This window comes from Lycorma delicatula, chromosome 11, assembly GCF_047948215.1.
Source record: "Lycorma delicatula isolate Av1 chromosome 11, ASM4794821v1, whole genome shotgun sequence".
NCBI lineage: Eukaryota > Metazoa > Arthropoda > Insecta > Hemiptera > Fulgoridae > Lycorma > Lycorma delicatula.
In genome coordinates this window covers 10,469,460-10,488,226 of record NC_134465.1, presented here as the reverse complement: position 1 = coordinate 10,488,226, position 18,767 = coordinate 10,469,460, and the positions used below count along the sequence as shown (strand labels likewise).

The 18,767-nt window shown below is 28.7% G+C and overlaps 1 protein-coding gene across 1 annotated transcript in view; it reads left to right on the top strand.

Annotated features, from left to right (window-relative positions):
- The first annotated feature begins 548 nt into the window (after positions 1 to 548).
- The window catches only part of Cap-G (Chromosome associated protein G), a 67,726-nt gene continuing 49,507 nt past the window's right edge, over positions 549 to 18,767 (top strand). The window contains exons 1-7 of the mRNA XM_075378781.1: positions 549 to 729; positions 2,199 to 2,483; positions 8,379 to 8,570; positions 9,114 to 9,254; positions 12,668 to 12,755; positions 15,404 to 15,631; positions 16,983 to 17,337. Coding sequence (XP_075234896.1) covers positions 2,283 to 2,483; positions 8,379 to 8,570; positions 9,114 to 9,254; positions 12,668 to 12,755; positions 15,404 to 15,631; positions 16,983 to 17,337 — 1,205 coding nt within the window. The 5' untranslated portion in view covers positions 549 to 729; positions 2,199 to 2,282. The remainder of the gene's footprint in view (positions 730 to 2,198; positions 2,484 to 8,378; positions 8,571 to 9,113; positions 9,255 to 12,667; positions 12,756 to 15,403; positions 15,632 to 16,982; positions 17,338 to 18,767) is intronic.

The following is an 18,767-nucleotide window of genomic DNA, read 5'->3' as shown; positions in this document are numbered from 1 at the left end:
TAATAAAAGAAAAAATACATTGCGCCGTGTTGTGTTCAGCACACCCATGCAATACGACAATTAAAAAGTCACTGCGTAATGTCGAGACATCACCTGACTCGACTCTGCAATACGTACTTTAACCAATAGAAGTCGCCACTTGGACTATTATTCGAACAGTAAAAGTATTATGTACTCAACAATAAGAAGTCCATCGGATCGATAATAAAATTTTCCTGCTCTTCTAACTTGTTTCAGATGTATTAAGAAAATAACTGATTTAAAAATTGTGACAGATTCCTCCTTTTTAATGTAATTTTTAAATTAGGAAAACAGTAATTTATTATTAATTTTTTATATTAAAAGGGAAAAGAAGTATAGATTTTTAAAATTATTACTATAAAAAATATAGTTTTTTATATCATTAAAATTTTATTTAGGTAATATTTTTATTATTTCTTACAACAATTGTTAAGTAAAAACTTGGGATCTTGCATAATTTCATTTAGATGATTTCTGTAGGTAATAATATATACATAGCATTACTCTAATAACCGCCAATATACTCTAACCTGCAAGTGCGTTTATGTTTTCAAACCGCGAAATTGAGTTTGTGGTTAGGTGTTGTATTTTATTCTGTTGAGAATTGGATTGTGAATGTTTAGTGATTAATTCTTAATGATTTATTGATTTTAATATATATATTTTTTTGTATTTCTACACTTTACGGATTATTTTACATACATACAAGTTAGTACAACAGAAGTTAGTCTATTTTTACGATTTTGTTTTATATTATGAAGTGTAGTTTCTGTATTTGTTTTATTTTGAAAAAATTACTAACTTAGTTTATATTAAAAATTTTATTCTGTCTCTTATCGTGTATTTACACCTTTTGCTTTCTCGTAAATTATTTTTAAACATTGAATTTTGTTTGGTTTGCATCCCGCAATATTTTAATTACGTTCAAGTAGTTGTTTTTACAGTTTTGTAAACATTTATATTTTGTACTGGCATATGATAGCATAGTGGATTAGAAACGTTTAATTGCTTTTTTTCTACAATGAATTAATAATTATGTTGTTAAAGATCAACATTTTAATTTTGTTTTTTGTTATATTATTGATATTTAATGAGTAAGTCTGATGAATTGTCTTGGGTTGCTCCACCTTAGAAAATGCTTGGATGATTTTTCTTTTATCAACCTGTAGTTGTTGCTGTCATTTGTGAAATACCTGAAGGTTAACTGTTGAGATTAATGTATCATACCCATTATTTTATCTTCTACATAAAGATTCTATGCACATGAACTGTAAATATAAGATTCAAATAAAGGATTAAGGTAGAACTTAATCTTGTTTGAGCTTTGGTTAATTTGATTTGGATTTTTTGTTTTTAGTAAATTGACAGTTCTTATATATTTGTCATCAAAGTTTAGAAAAGTCAGTTGTGTGAGAATGGTAATCGGTTGCTAGATTGGTGACCTACAGCGTAGTACTATTAATGTTGCCAGTAGTACTTAAGATATCCCAGGTAGAACTGTTAGCTTATAGATGTTCCTGAACATCTCTTTATACACATAACTCTTTCTAAACTTTGATGGTTAATACTTGTAATTTTTGTTCACAGTTTAAGATATAAACTTGCTTAAGATTAACTTGTAAGGTGACTCTTTGTTGTATACATGCCTTTCTTTTTACTGTCAGCCTTCGGGAATTACTTTAGAGGATGAATGATATGTATGAGTGTAAATGAAGTGTAGTCTTGTACAATCTCACTTCGACCATTCCTGAGATGTGTGGTTGATTGAATCCCAACCACCAAAGAACACCAGTATCCACGATCTAGTATTCAGATCTCTGTAAAAATAACTGACTTTACAAGGGTTTGAACGCTGGAACTCTCGACTTCCAAATCAGCTGAAATGGGAAGACGCATTCACCACTAGACCAACCTGGTGGGTTTATGTTGTATTCATGCCTAGTAGCATGTAAAATATGGTGTGGTCTCTCTCTGTAGTGACTATATTTTCGTTTAAATATAAATTTCCTGGTAACTTTACCCCATTATGGTATTTTTAATTAATTTTACTATATTAAATATCTTTTAATAGGGGACTGTTGTGAAATGGACTTTTCTATAATTTATTATTGTTTAAAAATAATTATCTTTTTTCATTTAAAATTTTTATTAATGAGAGAGCTCTTTACATTTTTCAGGTTTCATAATTTGAATCGAGGATTTTTGACATTATTGGATGATTATTAAAATTATCTCAATTTTTATTAATATAAATTAATATTATGAGTAAAATCAAAAGAAGCAGACCAAAATCATCTACAACAGAAGAAAAAGAAAATAAAAATGAGATGCAGCCAAAATCATCAATTTTAACATCATCGTCATTACCAAATGTTGATATATTTAAAATATTTACAGAAGTCCAATGGACAGAATCATTTCATGATAAATATGTGAAGAAGCTGAAAAAAATATATGAACAAGTGCGTAAATAAAATGTTGTTTTGTATATGTCTGTTTTATAAGTATTTGATTTTTGATTCAGTATACTTTTTTATATTTTATTTTATCCTAGTTTTTTTACATTAAATTAATTTAGTCTGAGCTGTTAAATTTCATTTCATTATACCATATATTTTTTATCTGTCTTATATTTTTTTCATATTATTTATACTCCCATCATGGTAACATTATATCTTATATTGCATATCTTTTATTACATTACTCCACAAAGAGTTATGATTCTGATAATTTAAAAAAAAAAAATGCTTCTATTAAATTTAATGCACAACAAAACTGTAAAAAAAAGAACACTTTGTAATGCTCTTATTTTATTATATTAATAAAATAATGGACAGATTCACCTTCATAATTTCAATATAAAATTAAAATTATAAAAGAGAATAATGTATCTTAATTAAATAATTCTATGAAGAATTGTAATATAATAGCAGCAACTTAAATAAATAATTATAAAAGGAATAGACTTTCCGGCTTCGCCAGGAAGTCTGTGATTGAATCATTAAAAGTCTTATGTTTATTATTTTAATAAACATTTAATTACAAGCAACAAGAAATTTACAGCCCTCCATATCAGTGCCATTTTTTTTTTATTGATTATAATGATACCAAAATAAGATTGAAATATCAAAATTAACAGATTTCAAATAATTTTTTTTTTATTTTGGGGGTTCCCTTACTCTGTGAGGATAGTTTAGTGAAAAATTTGGTATTTTTATAGAAGATGCCCGCCACTTAAAAGGCGGGCTTAAAAACCGCCACTTAAAAAACTTATAGTTAGTCAGTTAGTCGCTGTAGTTCGTTGTTAGGTGGCGCTACTGAAACGCTGTATTGAATAAGAAAATTAATAAATAAAATTATAAATATAATGTAATCAAACTTAACCTATGCTCGCTAACTTTTGCAAAGCAATAGTTTATCAGCAAATAAGAAGCCCTATTTAGGTATTCAGATACCAAGTTTATTTTTATTAGCTAAGCGATAGAGATATTCAGGATGTATTAAATAAGTACGTCCTATTTAGGTATTCAGATATCACATTAGCCATTTAGTTACAGAATCAGAATGAGGAAGATGTTTAGTAGCAAATTCATTTCTTTTATTTATTTATTTTCTTATTTCAATATTAGGTTAGCAAGTGTAGGTTAAGTTTTATTAGATTATATGTATAATTTTATTATGGTATTTTTGGCACCATCTAACCACTAACTGACTAACTACAGAGCGCCTTATAATCATCTTGTGGTGGGCTTCTTCTGTAAAAGTACCAAAAGCTTTTAAAGAAGTGAAATTTAACAAAAGAATAAATCTAAAAGAAGACTTGTTTAAAAGTATTGAGAAAATAAAGTTTAACTTTTATGATTATAATGAAAAAAATTGCTTCTTATTTTGGATCTGGGTAAATTATGCAGGGGGGGGGCAAAACTACGTAATTTTAAATTGCCCTTAAAAAGACAAAGAAAATTATTTTTTTTAAATAATAGAGTTAAGAACCAAAAACAAAATTTTATGTGCTTTAGAGATGTGGAATAAATTTTTGGAAAAGTTTTCTAAGAATATTCATATTATATAAGTTAAGTTTTACAAACTTGCTTAAGTAAAATTTTCTTAAATGTAACACCTCTTCAGTAGAGGCTAAAATAAGAAAAAGGAAACTTTCAAAAACCTTTTCTGAATTTTAGGTCTAAGGTCTATAACTTTTTTAAAAATGTAGACATTCTTAATAACTTTATGTATGAAGTGTAAACTTGAAAAAAAAATGTTTGAGAATGCAGTAGTCCTCCTGTTATCCATCCCCTGTTTAACTGACTCTCTGGGTTAATTGCCAGACCCCTAAAATTATTTAATTGACTCTTCAGGTTAAACAACCCTTTAATCTTTTATAAAATAATTTTAAATTTGTTTTTTTATAATTTAATTTATATAATTAGGCCCACATGCAAAGGAAAGATTTTTATGAATGTTAAATATTTCGTACACACAAACTATTGTATAACACCATGTCTGACTCATATGTTTCCTCTGGTAGCCTGAACATAAACAGTCAATTTACACTGTTATCTCTCATGTTAACTTCACAACATTGATGCATTAAGCAGTTTTATTAAAAAAAAAACTTTTTCAATATGATGATATCATAACTGTGTTATAATCTCATAAAATCATATTATGATTGAATGGTGTGATATAAACTGGCGTCTTTTAAGTGAAAAATTATTTTATACAGTATGTATATATTATAGCATTGTGAAAAATAACTGCCACTTATGGCAGTAACTGCCAATATTAGATTCCTTTCTATTATATTAGATTCCTTTTTATTTTATGAGTTTCTTATGTACTGATAGCTGCAAATTTTTTAGTTTTAGGTAACCTTTAAAATTCCATACAGTTTAATTTTATCTGTATTTACAGTTATGAGTTGCAAAAGAAAACATGTGGTAGTTTTGATTAAAACTAAACTGAAAGCGTTAGAACAATTAGGTAAAAGTTAATCAATAAAATCAGTGGAATTAGATTTAGGTGTTTGTGAAACAGTGGTTAAAGCACAATGATCTAAGCATGTTGTAAGCAGCAAGGCTGCCAGGTGGCTCTTCAGTTGAGGTTACTTAAATTTACTAGATCAGGACTCCGGATGTGGTTCCTTCAAGAAAGAGAACAAGGAACGCCTATCAGCAGACCTCTGTTAAAAGAATAAGCCATTCTGAATGGAAAAATCACTTCAGCAAATGGTTCTTGCAACAGTACTACTAGAGATTCCTTTACAGAAAGTGAAGGATGGTTACGTTGTTGGAAAAAGCATTGTGGAGTCCATACTTAAGTATATCTAATGAAAAATTATCTGCAGATCATTGAAGAAAACTTAGTTTAGAATAATTCTATAATGTCAATGGGACGGGGCTCATATATAAGTCGTTGCCAAATAAAACGGTGGCTGTTCGGGATCATCATGCTGTTCCAGGATATAAAAAATCAATAGACTGGGAAACTATAGCAGTCTGGCAAGTGGAACTTCCACTTTTTCTAGTAGGAAGGTCTAAAAATGCGTGGATGAGTGCTTCATTATTTAAAGAATGGTTTTCTTCATGAATTCATTCCTAAAGTAAAACAAAAAAAAAATAAGTTTACCTGAAAAAGCTGTGCTATTCCTAGACAATGTTTTGTGTCATCCTTCTTTTGACGAGCTTGCAGAAGGCAACATTAGGATTCAGCTTCTACCACCTAATGTAACACTCTTGGACCAACCTATAGAATAAGGGATAATAGAATTATTAAAGAGGTGTACTAGAAGAAATTTTTATCTTCAGTTCTAGAAGAAAAAGAAGATGCTAATGTAACTTTGCCTAATTTAATTTAATAAATTACTATTGTGAGACAATTTACAATGTAGCCATGGCACGGAATGAAATATGATTCACAACAAAAAGCAAGTGTTAGAAACATCTTCTACCAGAAATTTATGGTGCGTGTAGCAGTAGCATTTTGGATTAAATGCAAAATTCAGATCCTGAAGATATTGGAACTTGGAATTTTTAAATGATTTGAGGAAACTGAACACAGAAAACACAGCATTATTAGATAGAAATGATGTGAACAAATTGATATGCAGTGACAAGCTGTTAGAAATTAAATTATGAATGATGATGATGATATTATTGAAGTTATATAACAAGAGAAAATCATTCCAATGAGGAAGACAAAAAAAAAGAATGTGATGTAGCCAAAAATGATACAAAAATACAGCATTCAGAAGCAAAAACGTTTTCTGACATAGCTATGCCTTATGTCAAACAGCAACCTAAAGTATGCATTATGACATTCTACAAATGAAAAATGGAGAGACTATGCATCAGAGCAAAGTGTTGCAGTGGCCAAACGAACAAAAATAATAAATTTATTTTTATTTTATTTTTCATTTAAATTTATTTTGTTAAAGTACTGTATCAGTCTATAGTTCCTTTTTTTTATGTAGTGTGTAATACAGAATTGAAAATTAAAATGTAATAAAAAGCAATGTTGGAATTAAAATACATACAGTACATTATTGTACTACAATGAAACAAAATAAACTTAAATACTGAACATCTTATATTATACTTCTTTACATATACAACTGTTTTAGTTTTAATATGGTTAATTAAACATTAAAGTATATCTGATGTAGGGCCTTCATTAAAAATGTATTGTTAATACTAAATACAGTAAGTATTAGTACAAAAGCTAAAATATTGGTTAGTACTGTACAAAAAATACTACCTATTTATATCTCTTATTCATAAAAAAAATTCTTTGGTTTAATTGGCTTTTTCGTTTAAACTGACTACCCATCAATTCAGACTAAGTCAGTTAACATGGGGACTACTGCATTTAAACCAAAGAGAGGTAGAACAAAGAACAGAAAACATATATTTCAATTTTAAGAGTTGGGGTTTGATTTTTAAAAAAACCTTTTTGGGATTATTTATATACGCATTGTAGATAATAAACTTGCTTAAATGAACTTTTCTTTAAAATGCCTCTGAAGAAAATCAAAATTGTTTTTGCATGATATCCCCTCACTCCCTAATGAATTTTGAAAAAAATATTAATATACTCCATATTCAGAAATATTTGAGACAAATTCGAAGAAAATCAATTTGATCAGTCCTGAGTTATAAGGCCAAAAAACACTTGTTTGCACATTCATGCAAATGGTTTTTTTTTTTGGTTTAGATAACTAATTGGATCCTAAAGCATAAATATTTGAAAAACCCTGAACCCCATTCTTGTCATGATCATCATACTTTCCTTTTTAATATAGATATTCTTGCAATATTCACTGGGAAAGTAAAAGATTATTAAATAAAAAATTGTGTTTTTTTAATAATCATCATAAGTGATTCTGTTTATTGTAGGTGATAGTAGCATTCTTGAATTTGTAAATTCTATTTTTCATTTTCTGGATGATTTTTATAATAGCATCTTGATTAGTTTGGTTTCTCTAAATAAATTACAGTATTTTCACATTAATAGGACACCACATGTTTTTATTAGTATGTTTAATTGATATAAGTAAGTCTACTTTTTAAATTAAATTATCAGTAAATTTATAGGAAAATAATCTGTATTTCAAATTTGGTTGCAGAATGTAGAACTGACTTTATATGTTAGATAACAAGACGGTTGTCTAGTTCGTTTCTTGATTTCACATGTTAATTTAATTTCATTTGTATTATTCCTTTTATTATGTACTCTGCACTAACAGTACAGTACTTGTGTACCGTACTTTGTTGTGTGCTGTAAAGTTGAAAATTTAGGACCTCCTACGTATGTTCAAGGTTGGAGAATTTTAAAACTTTATACATGATCATTTTGTGCTTTTTAGTTTGGTATATATTTTCGTCAGTCAACTGGTCCATAAACAATCAGATCTGGATCCTAATGCAACTGTGGATTTGTACAATTTCATTTGAAAGATGATTATGGATGTTGGATATTAGAAGATGTAAGGCTCAAATTAATGTTGAGCTGAAATGGGGAACTGTTTGAATTTTTGCTTTTAAGAAAAGCTATTTCAAAAGAATGCTAGGTTATGTTCACATTATTTAGAAGTTTTTATTGTTATCTCTGAACATGGTCATTTTTCCATATATTTCAGCACTACATTTAACTAAATGAAGTTATATCATATAATTATCTTTTAATGCATTATTAAAGTTCAAGATTGATACACAGGTTTTTAAAATTACATTTAATATAGATACACCTGATAATATCAATTGACAATTTTTGTTTAAAATTATGTTCATATAATAGTATTTATAATCATGTAAATAAACTAGATGCTTACTTTTCATTTAATATGTTATCTTTTTCAGACTCCATTTAAAATATTTGTCGATGATTTTACAAAATGTCTTGCAAAAACATGTATAAACAGTGATAAAATTCTTGAAAAGAATGTAGAATTAATACTCCAATTTGCAGCAAAATTTACTGTTTCTATATGTGATCCTGATAATGATGAAACTTGTCCATTTCTTACAAAAATATTTGATTTTTTTTTTGAGGTAATGTATGAATTTATTTTTATATTTTAGTATTTACTTTCTTCAAACAAGTTACCAGTTCTCATTTTCACATTAATTATTAATAAATTTTACATTTAATATGTTTGAGGTTTGTATTTCTTGATATGGTGGTTTCAAGCAATTTAAGCTGAATAGTAATCATGCTAATATGGTTTGTATAAAATTGTTTTTTTTTTATGTTAATAATTAGTATTTATGTGGAAGCATTACTACCAAAGAAGCAAACTGATATGATGTTCAAGACTGCAAGTTGACAGCCATTCTCAAGATAATTTTCATTCCATTCTAGGAAACTAACTGTAGAGTGAATCTATTTCCCATTAAGCCAAACATACTGTTTTAGGCCGGCATACAAAGCCTCAAAAAATTAAGATGTTCATCTGTGGAGTTTTGTCTTCACTCAGTTCACAACAGCTGTGTTTAATGAGCTGTGATTGTTATTAAATATTTATTTAATTATGTATCTAAATTTGACTTAATTGATATTTTAAAATTATAATATTTTAATGTTTTTTTTTGCAGAACCATGATTGTTATGATACTGCTGTTCGATTACATTGTTGTCAGTTTATCAATTGTCTTTTAACAACATTTGGATCAAATGCCTCATTAGATATTAATATTTATGAAAAAATATCATCTGCTATGATGGAACGTTTACAGGTAGGCTTCATCTTTTTAAATTTATATTTTTTTATTTAACTGGTAATACAAGAGAATACTCAAGAATCCAGTCCACTTACTGTTAAAAACTTTCTAGTAAAAGCGTGGCTTATAATTTAAGATCTTCCTCATACCATTACATTAGGGGTGGTATAGGTTTAGCTTTTTTTCTTCCCCTTTCTGGGACCGCTCATGAAGATTATTGCATCTGAAAGGGGGGAATATCATGCTGGCATGCGGAGTCCCTGAGACATCGCACAAAGACGACCCGTACATGCTTGGGGGGCCTTCCTAAACGCTCAGCTACAGGCCTGTCTGCCACGGCACCCTCTGATGTCTCGTTATTTGGCAGGTCTCTTCATAGGAATGTGATTTATCCATTACTTTCTTAATGTAGTTTGTGACTAAACTCCATTCTTCAACAGCCTTCAGCATTATACATTGTGTATCCGTCAGGCAGAACATATCTTTCAAACCCAACGTGTCTGATAATATAATACGTGTCTAATATGCCTGCATTCCTTATCAAAACATGGGCAGCAGAAGTGTACATGAAAGGGAGTCTCCTCCTCGTCACAGTCAGGGCAGCGATTTTTGTGGTCCAGACATATTTGTACAGATATGCCCTATAACCACCATGGCCTGCCAGGAACTGCATTAAACTGTATCCCAGCGAACCATGAGTCCTCCTGCACCAACTCCTGATGTCGCTAATTAGGTGGTAGGTCCAATGGCCTTTAGTACCTCGGTCCCATCGCCCCTGGTAGACCTCCATTAATTCTTCTCCTATCTGGGATGATATGCACTTCTTGCCTTCATGTGGCAAAGGCCTTATTCAAGTCAATCGGCGTTGCACCTGCCAAAACTTCAACCACTTTGTTGGAGACAGTTCTATACCCAGCTATGACTCGTAAACATCATCTATGGACTGCCTTTAACTTACCTAGATATTTTGCATATCTAGTTACTCTGGCCCAGAGCTCAGCCCCGTACAGCATTGTGGCGTATATCACTCCTGCAATTAACCTCCTCCGATGTGGGGACGGTCCGCCGATATTTGGGAGGAGGCCAGCAACTGGGCTCCTCCCAGTCTTCTCAGATTTCTTAGCAGTCTCAAAGCTTGTATTCCAAATATTAGTTTATTGCAAAATCATTTCCTTTGCCATCTGCGTTTGAGATGCATCAGGGTAACTAGTATCACATTCTCCTTTATTATGTATTTTATCTGGTGTTGTGGCAAAAATCTAATCTTTGCAAAATTGGTCGACATTTTCTGTTTTTTAAAAGCTTTGAAGGGAGATAGCTGAAATATATTTTCTTACATATGTTATTATTAAGTGCAAATTTAGCTGCATGTTTTACTAGGATTTTTATTTATTTAATCGCATCTTTTATGTTTATGGATAGAAGAGCAAAATCATATTTAATATGTTTTTTCCACAGTATTTTGTATTTCCACTAGTATTGTCATAATTGATTTGAGTGTTATTTTCTGCTTTTCCTAGCATTGTCACTAATATTCATATTTCCTATTTTGCCTTCTCATTCTTCAATCAAAACTTAACAATCAGTCCATCATTATGTCCCTAGTCATCCAAGATTTTTTATTTGAAATTTTTAATGAATTTATGTTCACGCCCTTAAAACATTATAGCTTTAGTGATTATTAATGGTTTTTCAAATTTAAATGACATATTTACAGCCAACGTAATAGTTTTTCTTTTGATATCTTCCCCCTGTACGTTTTCCCTCTTTCAAACAGATTGTTTTACTGAGCAAAGCCTGGAAAAAAATGACCAGTCTCATCACAATTAAAAATGTTTTTTCATTATAACTCATGGATATTTCATTTAACTTTTTCTTCTACTCTGACACCAAATTCTCATCTACAATCCCATCTTCACCCCCAAACATTTTTGAATGAAATATTATGTCTAATTCAAAATTGATCTAATTCCCTGATGCTTTAAATTCATCATAATAGAGTTCTTTAGCAATTTCTAGGGCTTTCTCATGAATCATAGTTCCAGAGACCAGAATGTTATTAGCACGAGCCCTGCAAAACCTCTCATAAGTCAGATTGTCAACTGCTAGGCCTGTTGAGTCAAGAAATGCAAGTTTAAATCTGATTGTCATTTTCAGTCCATGACTTTAGGATATCAAGTTTGATTTTTAAGATATCGCTTATCTTAGTTTTTTCGGCATCAAAATATTTTGCTTATTATGCACACTGAGTTTTCTTTTTCATAGATATTTATAACTGCTACTTTTTCTTTTAATGTGAGGCATTTAGTTGTTGAGGTACTTTAAGTTGCTAAAATGATGGTTGTAATGATTTTTATAAAATACACAAAGATGTATAGTTAACATATATATATATATATAGAAAATGTATTACACTTAAAAAAATGTACAGTATACACTTACACAGTAACTGATGATGTGATCATCACAGTACTGATCATGCTGGATCATATATTGATTGAAATCATAACATCAGCATCTAGGCGGGAAGTGATGCAATGCACAACCGAAAAACAAATTAGTCTCACTGATAATAAAATAAACAAGGCAAATTATAGTTTTTATTCCTGTTGTTTTTTTTTTTTCAGAACTAATTGAACAGTTTTATAGGTAAGTTCATTGTCCATGTCTGTTATTGAGAAATTCCTGAAAATTGTTATTGTTTATTTTAGTTCTGAAACTTTTCCTTTTGATGATTAAGTAATCACCAGAAACAGAAAGCATCTAATTTCCTGTAGATCTAATTGGCATCTAAATTCCTTTAAAATAAGTGATTATTCACAGTGAAGTAAGTGATTTTTTTTTTTTGTAAGATGTGTTTTGTTCTACAGTGAGATTATCACAATCTCTGTGAGTTTATCGTCCTCTCATAATGTATCCCTTTTTCATATCCTTGACCGCTTTTCATCTTTAAAATCTCCTCTGACCTCGGTCTGCTTTTTTGGACTAATTTATTAATCCAGGTAATGGATTAATACATTAATTTTTATAGACTTACAAGAGACATGACATGTATTTATAAGAGTTTAATTTGAAGCTTTGATTCCTAATGAGTAATGTCAAGCTTCTTATTTAAGTATTTTGTAAAGCAGTATACTTTAATAAAGTATTTACGAATGAAAGAAAAAGTAGATAGTTGGAAGTAAGTTTACTTTGAATAACAAGTGCAGGTTTGTTAGAAACTTAAATCTCTGCTTTTGATCCAATATCAAAATAACTACTTCACTGTTTATCTGCAGTCATAATGCAGACAACTATTAATTGAAATGCAATTAAAGTATTTATTAATTGCACTTCATAATTTATTTACATGTTTTATTGTTATGTGTGTGTATTTATACATAATAACATTTTCTTTGTATTGGAAGCTAGTTTTTTTTTTTTTCTAGGATAAAGTACCTTCAGTTAGGGCACAAGCTGTTTTTGCTCTTCGTCGTCTTCAAGATCCCTCTGATGAAAATTGTCAAGTAATAGAAGGTAAATTTGGGTTTGAGTGATTAACCAGTAGTTTTAAATTTACTGTTCTTATTTTAATTGAGAGTAAATTAGCCTATATATATATAAAAAAACATATATATATATATATATATATATGTTTTTTTTTATGTTATCACTAGATTCTAATAGTATGATAAAATTTGATACATAATTAATTATTGTTCTCTGGTTGGTTAGTAACATATCCTTCACCAAAAAAGTCCCATGCTTTAGATTTTTCATATGTTATTACAAAATTCTATTTCATATTCCCACAGTAAGGTTCAGAGTTATTTGATAAATTAATCTCCAAATATTGGAGATTAATATATATAAAAAAAATTAAAGTTTAAAGATTAAAAAAAGATTTAAGTGTGTTACTGAAACACATTTATGTAAAATAAATCACTGGGTTGTTATCTTTACTGTATTTCCCTTGTGGATTTATTCACTAGTTTTGATGGTGCTTTTTTCTTTTTCCAGAAACAGTCCTTAGTCGTTTTTTCTGGAACACTCTTTAATTTCTTTGCCACATTATACACATTACTTTAGATTTAAGACTTGTTCTGAGCATCCGTACTATCTATATGCCACTTCAATCAGTTTTGTTTCAGTTCCACTTTTGCTGATTTTCATAAAATTAATTTGATGTTAACATACTGGACTAAATTTTGATCACTCATTTTTACACCAAAGGTTATATCCAAATCTTAAATGTTTTCATAATAGCTAACTAAAAAATTGCTCTATTAGTTTGAGATGTATGCAGGCATTAATTAAAAACAAGTATAGACATGATTAGTACATGATTCTAATTAAATCACCCACAGGTGTTTCTACAAAGCTTTTCCAGGAAATATCATCCCTTTGTATATATACAAGGCAAAATAATGCATTAAAAAAAAAATGTATGGTATTAATAAAATTAGAATTGCATTGATACTTGTAATAAAACAGAAAGAGAGTGTTTCCTTGCAGCACAGTCTATTATTATGTATTTTAAAGGCATATCAGTTTCATTTTAAAACCTGATAAATAATTAAAGTGTAATCTAATAACATACAGTAGATATCTCAACTTAACAAAATAGTAAAAAATAAATTTTGTGAAATCTTTTAGACAACTTATTAATTGCACCATGTCCCACCTACCACATCTCAACAGTGAGGGTTACTATTTATTGTTGGTTTTGTTCAGCAAAGTGTATTAATTACAGGATTACTTATCATCCAGCTGTCAATACCATTCAGATTTTAATCCTACTATGCGTTACAATTTCTAATCTATTTTCAGTCATCGAAAAAGGGGGACTGTAAGCTTAATATATATCGTATATCATCCCCTGTAAATTAGCTTTTTTTCCATTAATTAGATTTATATTATCAAACTTTTATTTAATATCTTCATTTCCTATTACTGTGGTGGCAGTAATAGTAACTTTTATCTATGTGTAGAGATTGTGAAATTATTTGCATTTCAGGTGACATAATTATTTTGAAAAACTCTATTAATCACAAGATTAGTTGTACTGCAAAAAAATTATAAACATGCAGTGTATTAGTACTAAAATAAATAAGTCCTTACACTTAGTATTATAAAATTCTTATTCACTTTTGAAGAGCAAATATTCGGTACATACAATAAAAATAAAAAAATATGATTCCATATCTGTTAACAGATACACCAATGTCAAACCTTTTATATTTACTCATAAATAAAAAATTATTAATTTTGATATTATAAAAGAGAAATTAAGAACTTTTGGGAGTTGCAGCATTTGATTGATTTAATTGTTCTTTAGTAATAGGAAACAATATTTTGAAATTTAGATTAAAGGTATTTTGTGAAGTTAGGACATAGATTTCAGAGCTTAAAATCGATCAGGTGTTTTTATAGCGTTTCATTTGGCCAAATTCTATTTCTAGTTTTATATCAGTGAATTGGGATGAAGAAATTTAAAAATCTATAAGTATAAACAAAATGAAAATGAAATTTCTAGCAGTTAGCATTAACAAATATTTTATCATGGGAGTAATATCTTGATGTTATTGTGATGTATTTATTTGTAAAGTTGTAGCTGAACTATAAAAAATTAAACACTACAGTTTATGTAATTTATAAAGAATTTTTAAAATACAGGTAAGTGCCATTGCATCTCCATTAAATGAGTTTAAATAGTTATATATCATTGTATTATTATATATGTCATTGTATTTACTACAGTTGCAAATTTATACATGTGTGAAACTGTTATGCATGATCATAATAAAATTTATTATGGCTATAACCACATTGAATAATATAATTTAAAGTTATTTCAAAGTACTAATAATTTTGTAGAGGCTAATTTCACACTAAAGATTGTACAGTTGAAAAATAGAGATCATAAAATACATTTTTAGTTGATAATTGATCAATTTTAATAGTTTTTCAATTAATGAATTCCTGTTCCCATAGAATTAGACTAAACTTTTCTGTGCTAGATTAAATTGTATTTGGTGAATAGTAGTACTAACTGTACAGTTATTTTACAATTCTGTAAGCATTATTGTAAGCTAGCAGTAGGATTTTAATTTTTACTGTATTTGAAGTCCTTATGATTTTCTTTTAAAAATATAATTAAATAAAACATTCTTTTTTTTCTATAGTGCTCTTGTACCATATGACTCGTGATCCAAGTCCTGATGTCCGTTGTGCTGTCGTTAATAATATTGTAAAAATTAGAAGGACATTAATTGCAATATTATCAAGAATAGATGATTGTAAAGATGATGTAAGGAAAGAAGCATTTACTGTTTGCAGTAATTTTTCTATACAAAAATTTTCTATCAGACAAAGACAGAATATACTTAATAGTGGTTTTCTGGATCCGTCTAGTAAGTAATACATTTATTTTGATATTAATATACTATTTACATTGAAATTTTGTATTTGTAAAAATGAATAGGCTTTGTTGTTTCCAAATTTTATATTTGTATGAGGATCAGTCAGATATAAATTTGACCTTTGTTTTTAAAATGTATTAGTACTGAATGAAAATACAAATTGTTTCTGATTTCAGTTATAACGTTGAATTCAAAGTTGTCTTCAATGAGTTAATGGATTGATTGGATGTTGTCATCTGCACTGCTTAGCCTTGAAAGCCTATTGTGACTTATTTTCTGCAGTTTTATGCCCTCGTTTGAATTTGCTTGCCCAGTTGTAGACGTAGATATATGACATTGTCATATTCCCAAACTCCTTGCCCAGTCTATAGTCAACATTTTGGATTGTTAGAAGTCTTCATTCAAGAGAAAATTCATATTTATAAATTGCGCAACTGACTTGCTAATAACCAGATAGGTATGAAGATGTAGGTCCCATTGAAGAGACTTGGATATATATATATGCAATAGTGGAGATTTGCCGGTTGAAGCATAAACTTCAATGAGTTGTGAACAGGATTTTGACTAAATAATTTTACTCAATCAAATGAATAATATTAGATAATAATAGAATTAAATTTATGTTAAATGAAGTAATACATATCTATGCTATTATATAAAGAGGAAGAGGGTTTTTGTTTGTTTGGAATAAACATAACGCTACTCATTAATTGCAACCAAATTTTTACCCAATATTTCTTGGCATAACTTAGTAGGTTTTTAGTTATATTTCATCTTGAAAAATCTCAAAAAAAAACCGTGAGTCTCTGACACTGTGTGAGCTGGGTTTGAACTGGATGATTATGAATATCTAAAAACCAATTTCTAGATTTTTTGAAATATAAGTTTCAAGGATTAAAATGGTTTTTTGAATTTTTTTTTGAAATCCTGTGAATTTTTTAATTTCTTACTAAAAAAATGAAGAAATCAATCTGATTTTTGGTGAGTGTGATCTTCATGGCAGTAAACCACTTTGTGGATTAATTTGACCTTGAAAGGTGATTAAGAAAGGTAAATTTCTACTTTAATTTTTCATTTTGTGTTAGTTTTTTTATTCTGCTGCGTTTTTGCATTTATATTTCATGTTTTGTTTTCTGGGCGTTTTTATTTAATTTTTAATCTTGAATTTTTTAAATTTAGTTTTTTTTAACACATACATCTAGTTCAGGCAATGATAACGCCAAAACCGTTTTTCGCCCAGAAAAAACCAAATAAAAAAAGGAAATTGGAAGTATGATTTTACTTTTTATATTTAATGACTATATGAATTAATTGCTCCTAAAATTTTTTGATTAATTTTCAGATAAATTAAAAGATTTTGTTAAAAATGAATTATTACCAAAATGGTTGAGCATTTATAAAGAAGATTATGTTCAATTTATAAAAACATTGAATGTTCAAAGTGAATTGGGGTTAGAAGTTTCTGTTAAATGTCTCAATGCATTTTTTTATCAGACCGATAAATATGAAATGGTAGAGTACCTTTTAGAATTTATGAAACAGAAAACCATACCATATGATGCTGTTAATCCAGAAGTTGTTCTATTTTGGCGTACATTAATTCAATATCTACAACCACTGAAAGATTCTGAAAAAGGAGATGAATTACTTGAAAAGGTACTACCTGATCTAACATTTTTCACTGGATACATTAAAGGGTAAGGTGTTTATTATTATTATTATTATTATTATTATTATTACATATGTGTACCGAAAATAAGTTAGGATTGTTTATCACATTTATTTTCCAAATGGATGATTAATTATTCAATGGGGAACCTAAATCTATTTTCTTGAGTGGCTTCTAAATTTCTTGGAAATCAATTTTTTTACTGCATAAAAGGTTTCTAAACATTTTTATATGAACATCATTTACAGCATAGTCAGTATTAAAATGATTTTTTTTTCTATTTGTTTGCTGGTTCATTTCAAGAATGATTAAAGCAACAGATTCCATTTTTCTTTTTAAACAAATGGTTTAAATCCTGAAATCTCACAGAGTAAACTTCACCAATTAAAAAAAATATTTTGTCAAGCAATTTTTGACAACTTTTTTCCTGTTTAGCCTCCGGGAATCACTGTTAGGTATTATTTCAGAGGATGAATGAGGATGATATGTGTGAATGTAAGTAAAGTGTAGTCTTGTACAGTCTCAGGTCGACCATTTCTGAGATGTGTGGTTAATTGAAACCCAACCACCAAAGAACACCGGTATCCACGATCTAGTATTCAAATTTGTATAAAAAAACTGCCCTTCCTAGGAGCTGAACGTTGGAACTCTCTACTTCAAAATCAGCTGATTTGTGGAAACGCATTCACCACTAGACCAACCCAGTGGGTTAACTTTTGATAACTGAGCCAAGTCATAGGCACTTTTCAATCCTAACAGTATAATATGACCATGTTTGGAACCAGTTTCTGGAAAATGAAGCAACTGCATGCTATATAGTTAAGTTACTTGACAGGAGTCACAGTTTTAACAATAAAAAAAAATGATCCACGTAAGACTTGCATTTTCTAGAATCTGACAAATTCCACTATCTCATTTTATTCCTCAGATATTAAAATTTAATAGTTATTAAAAATTACAACCAAAGAAAAAAAACAGAACAAAGAGATGTGATGCAATTAGCCTAAAAGAAAATAATTCAAAGTTACAGTTTGAATGAATCATAAGTGCAGATCAAAAAATTGTTGGGAAAAGTGTATTCAGTTAAAAATAAATAGATTAATTAAAAATGGGAATAATTACAAAGGAGAGACGACTTAAGATAAAAGTACACTTTGCAGAAAACCATGGATAACAAAAGATATTTGAATGTATGTATAGTGTAATATATTGTATATGTAAATATATATATAATTACAGTATATTTTGTACTTTGTGTAATTAATTATACAAAGTACAATGAAAATAGTAATAAATTAAATAAAGAAATAGATATTATAAAACAAATTTCTAAATATAATAGTTTTAATGAAACTTCAGTAGATAATATTTACAAAAAACAAATGTCAAAAATGAATAATAATACCTATTAATACCAATAAATAACACACAGAAAATTGATAATGTATATTTAAAATA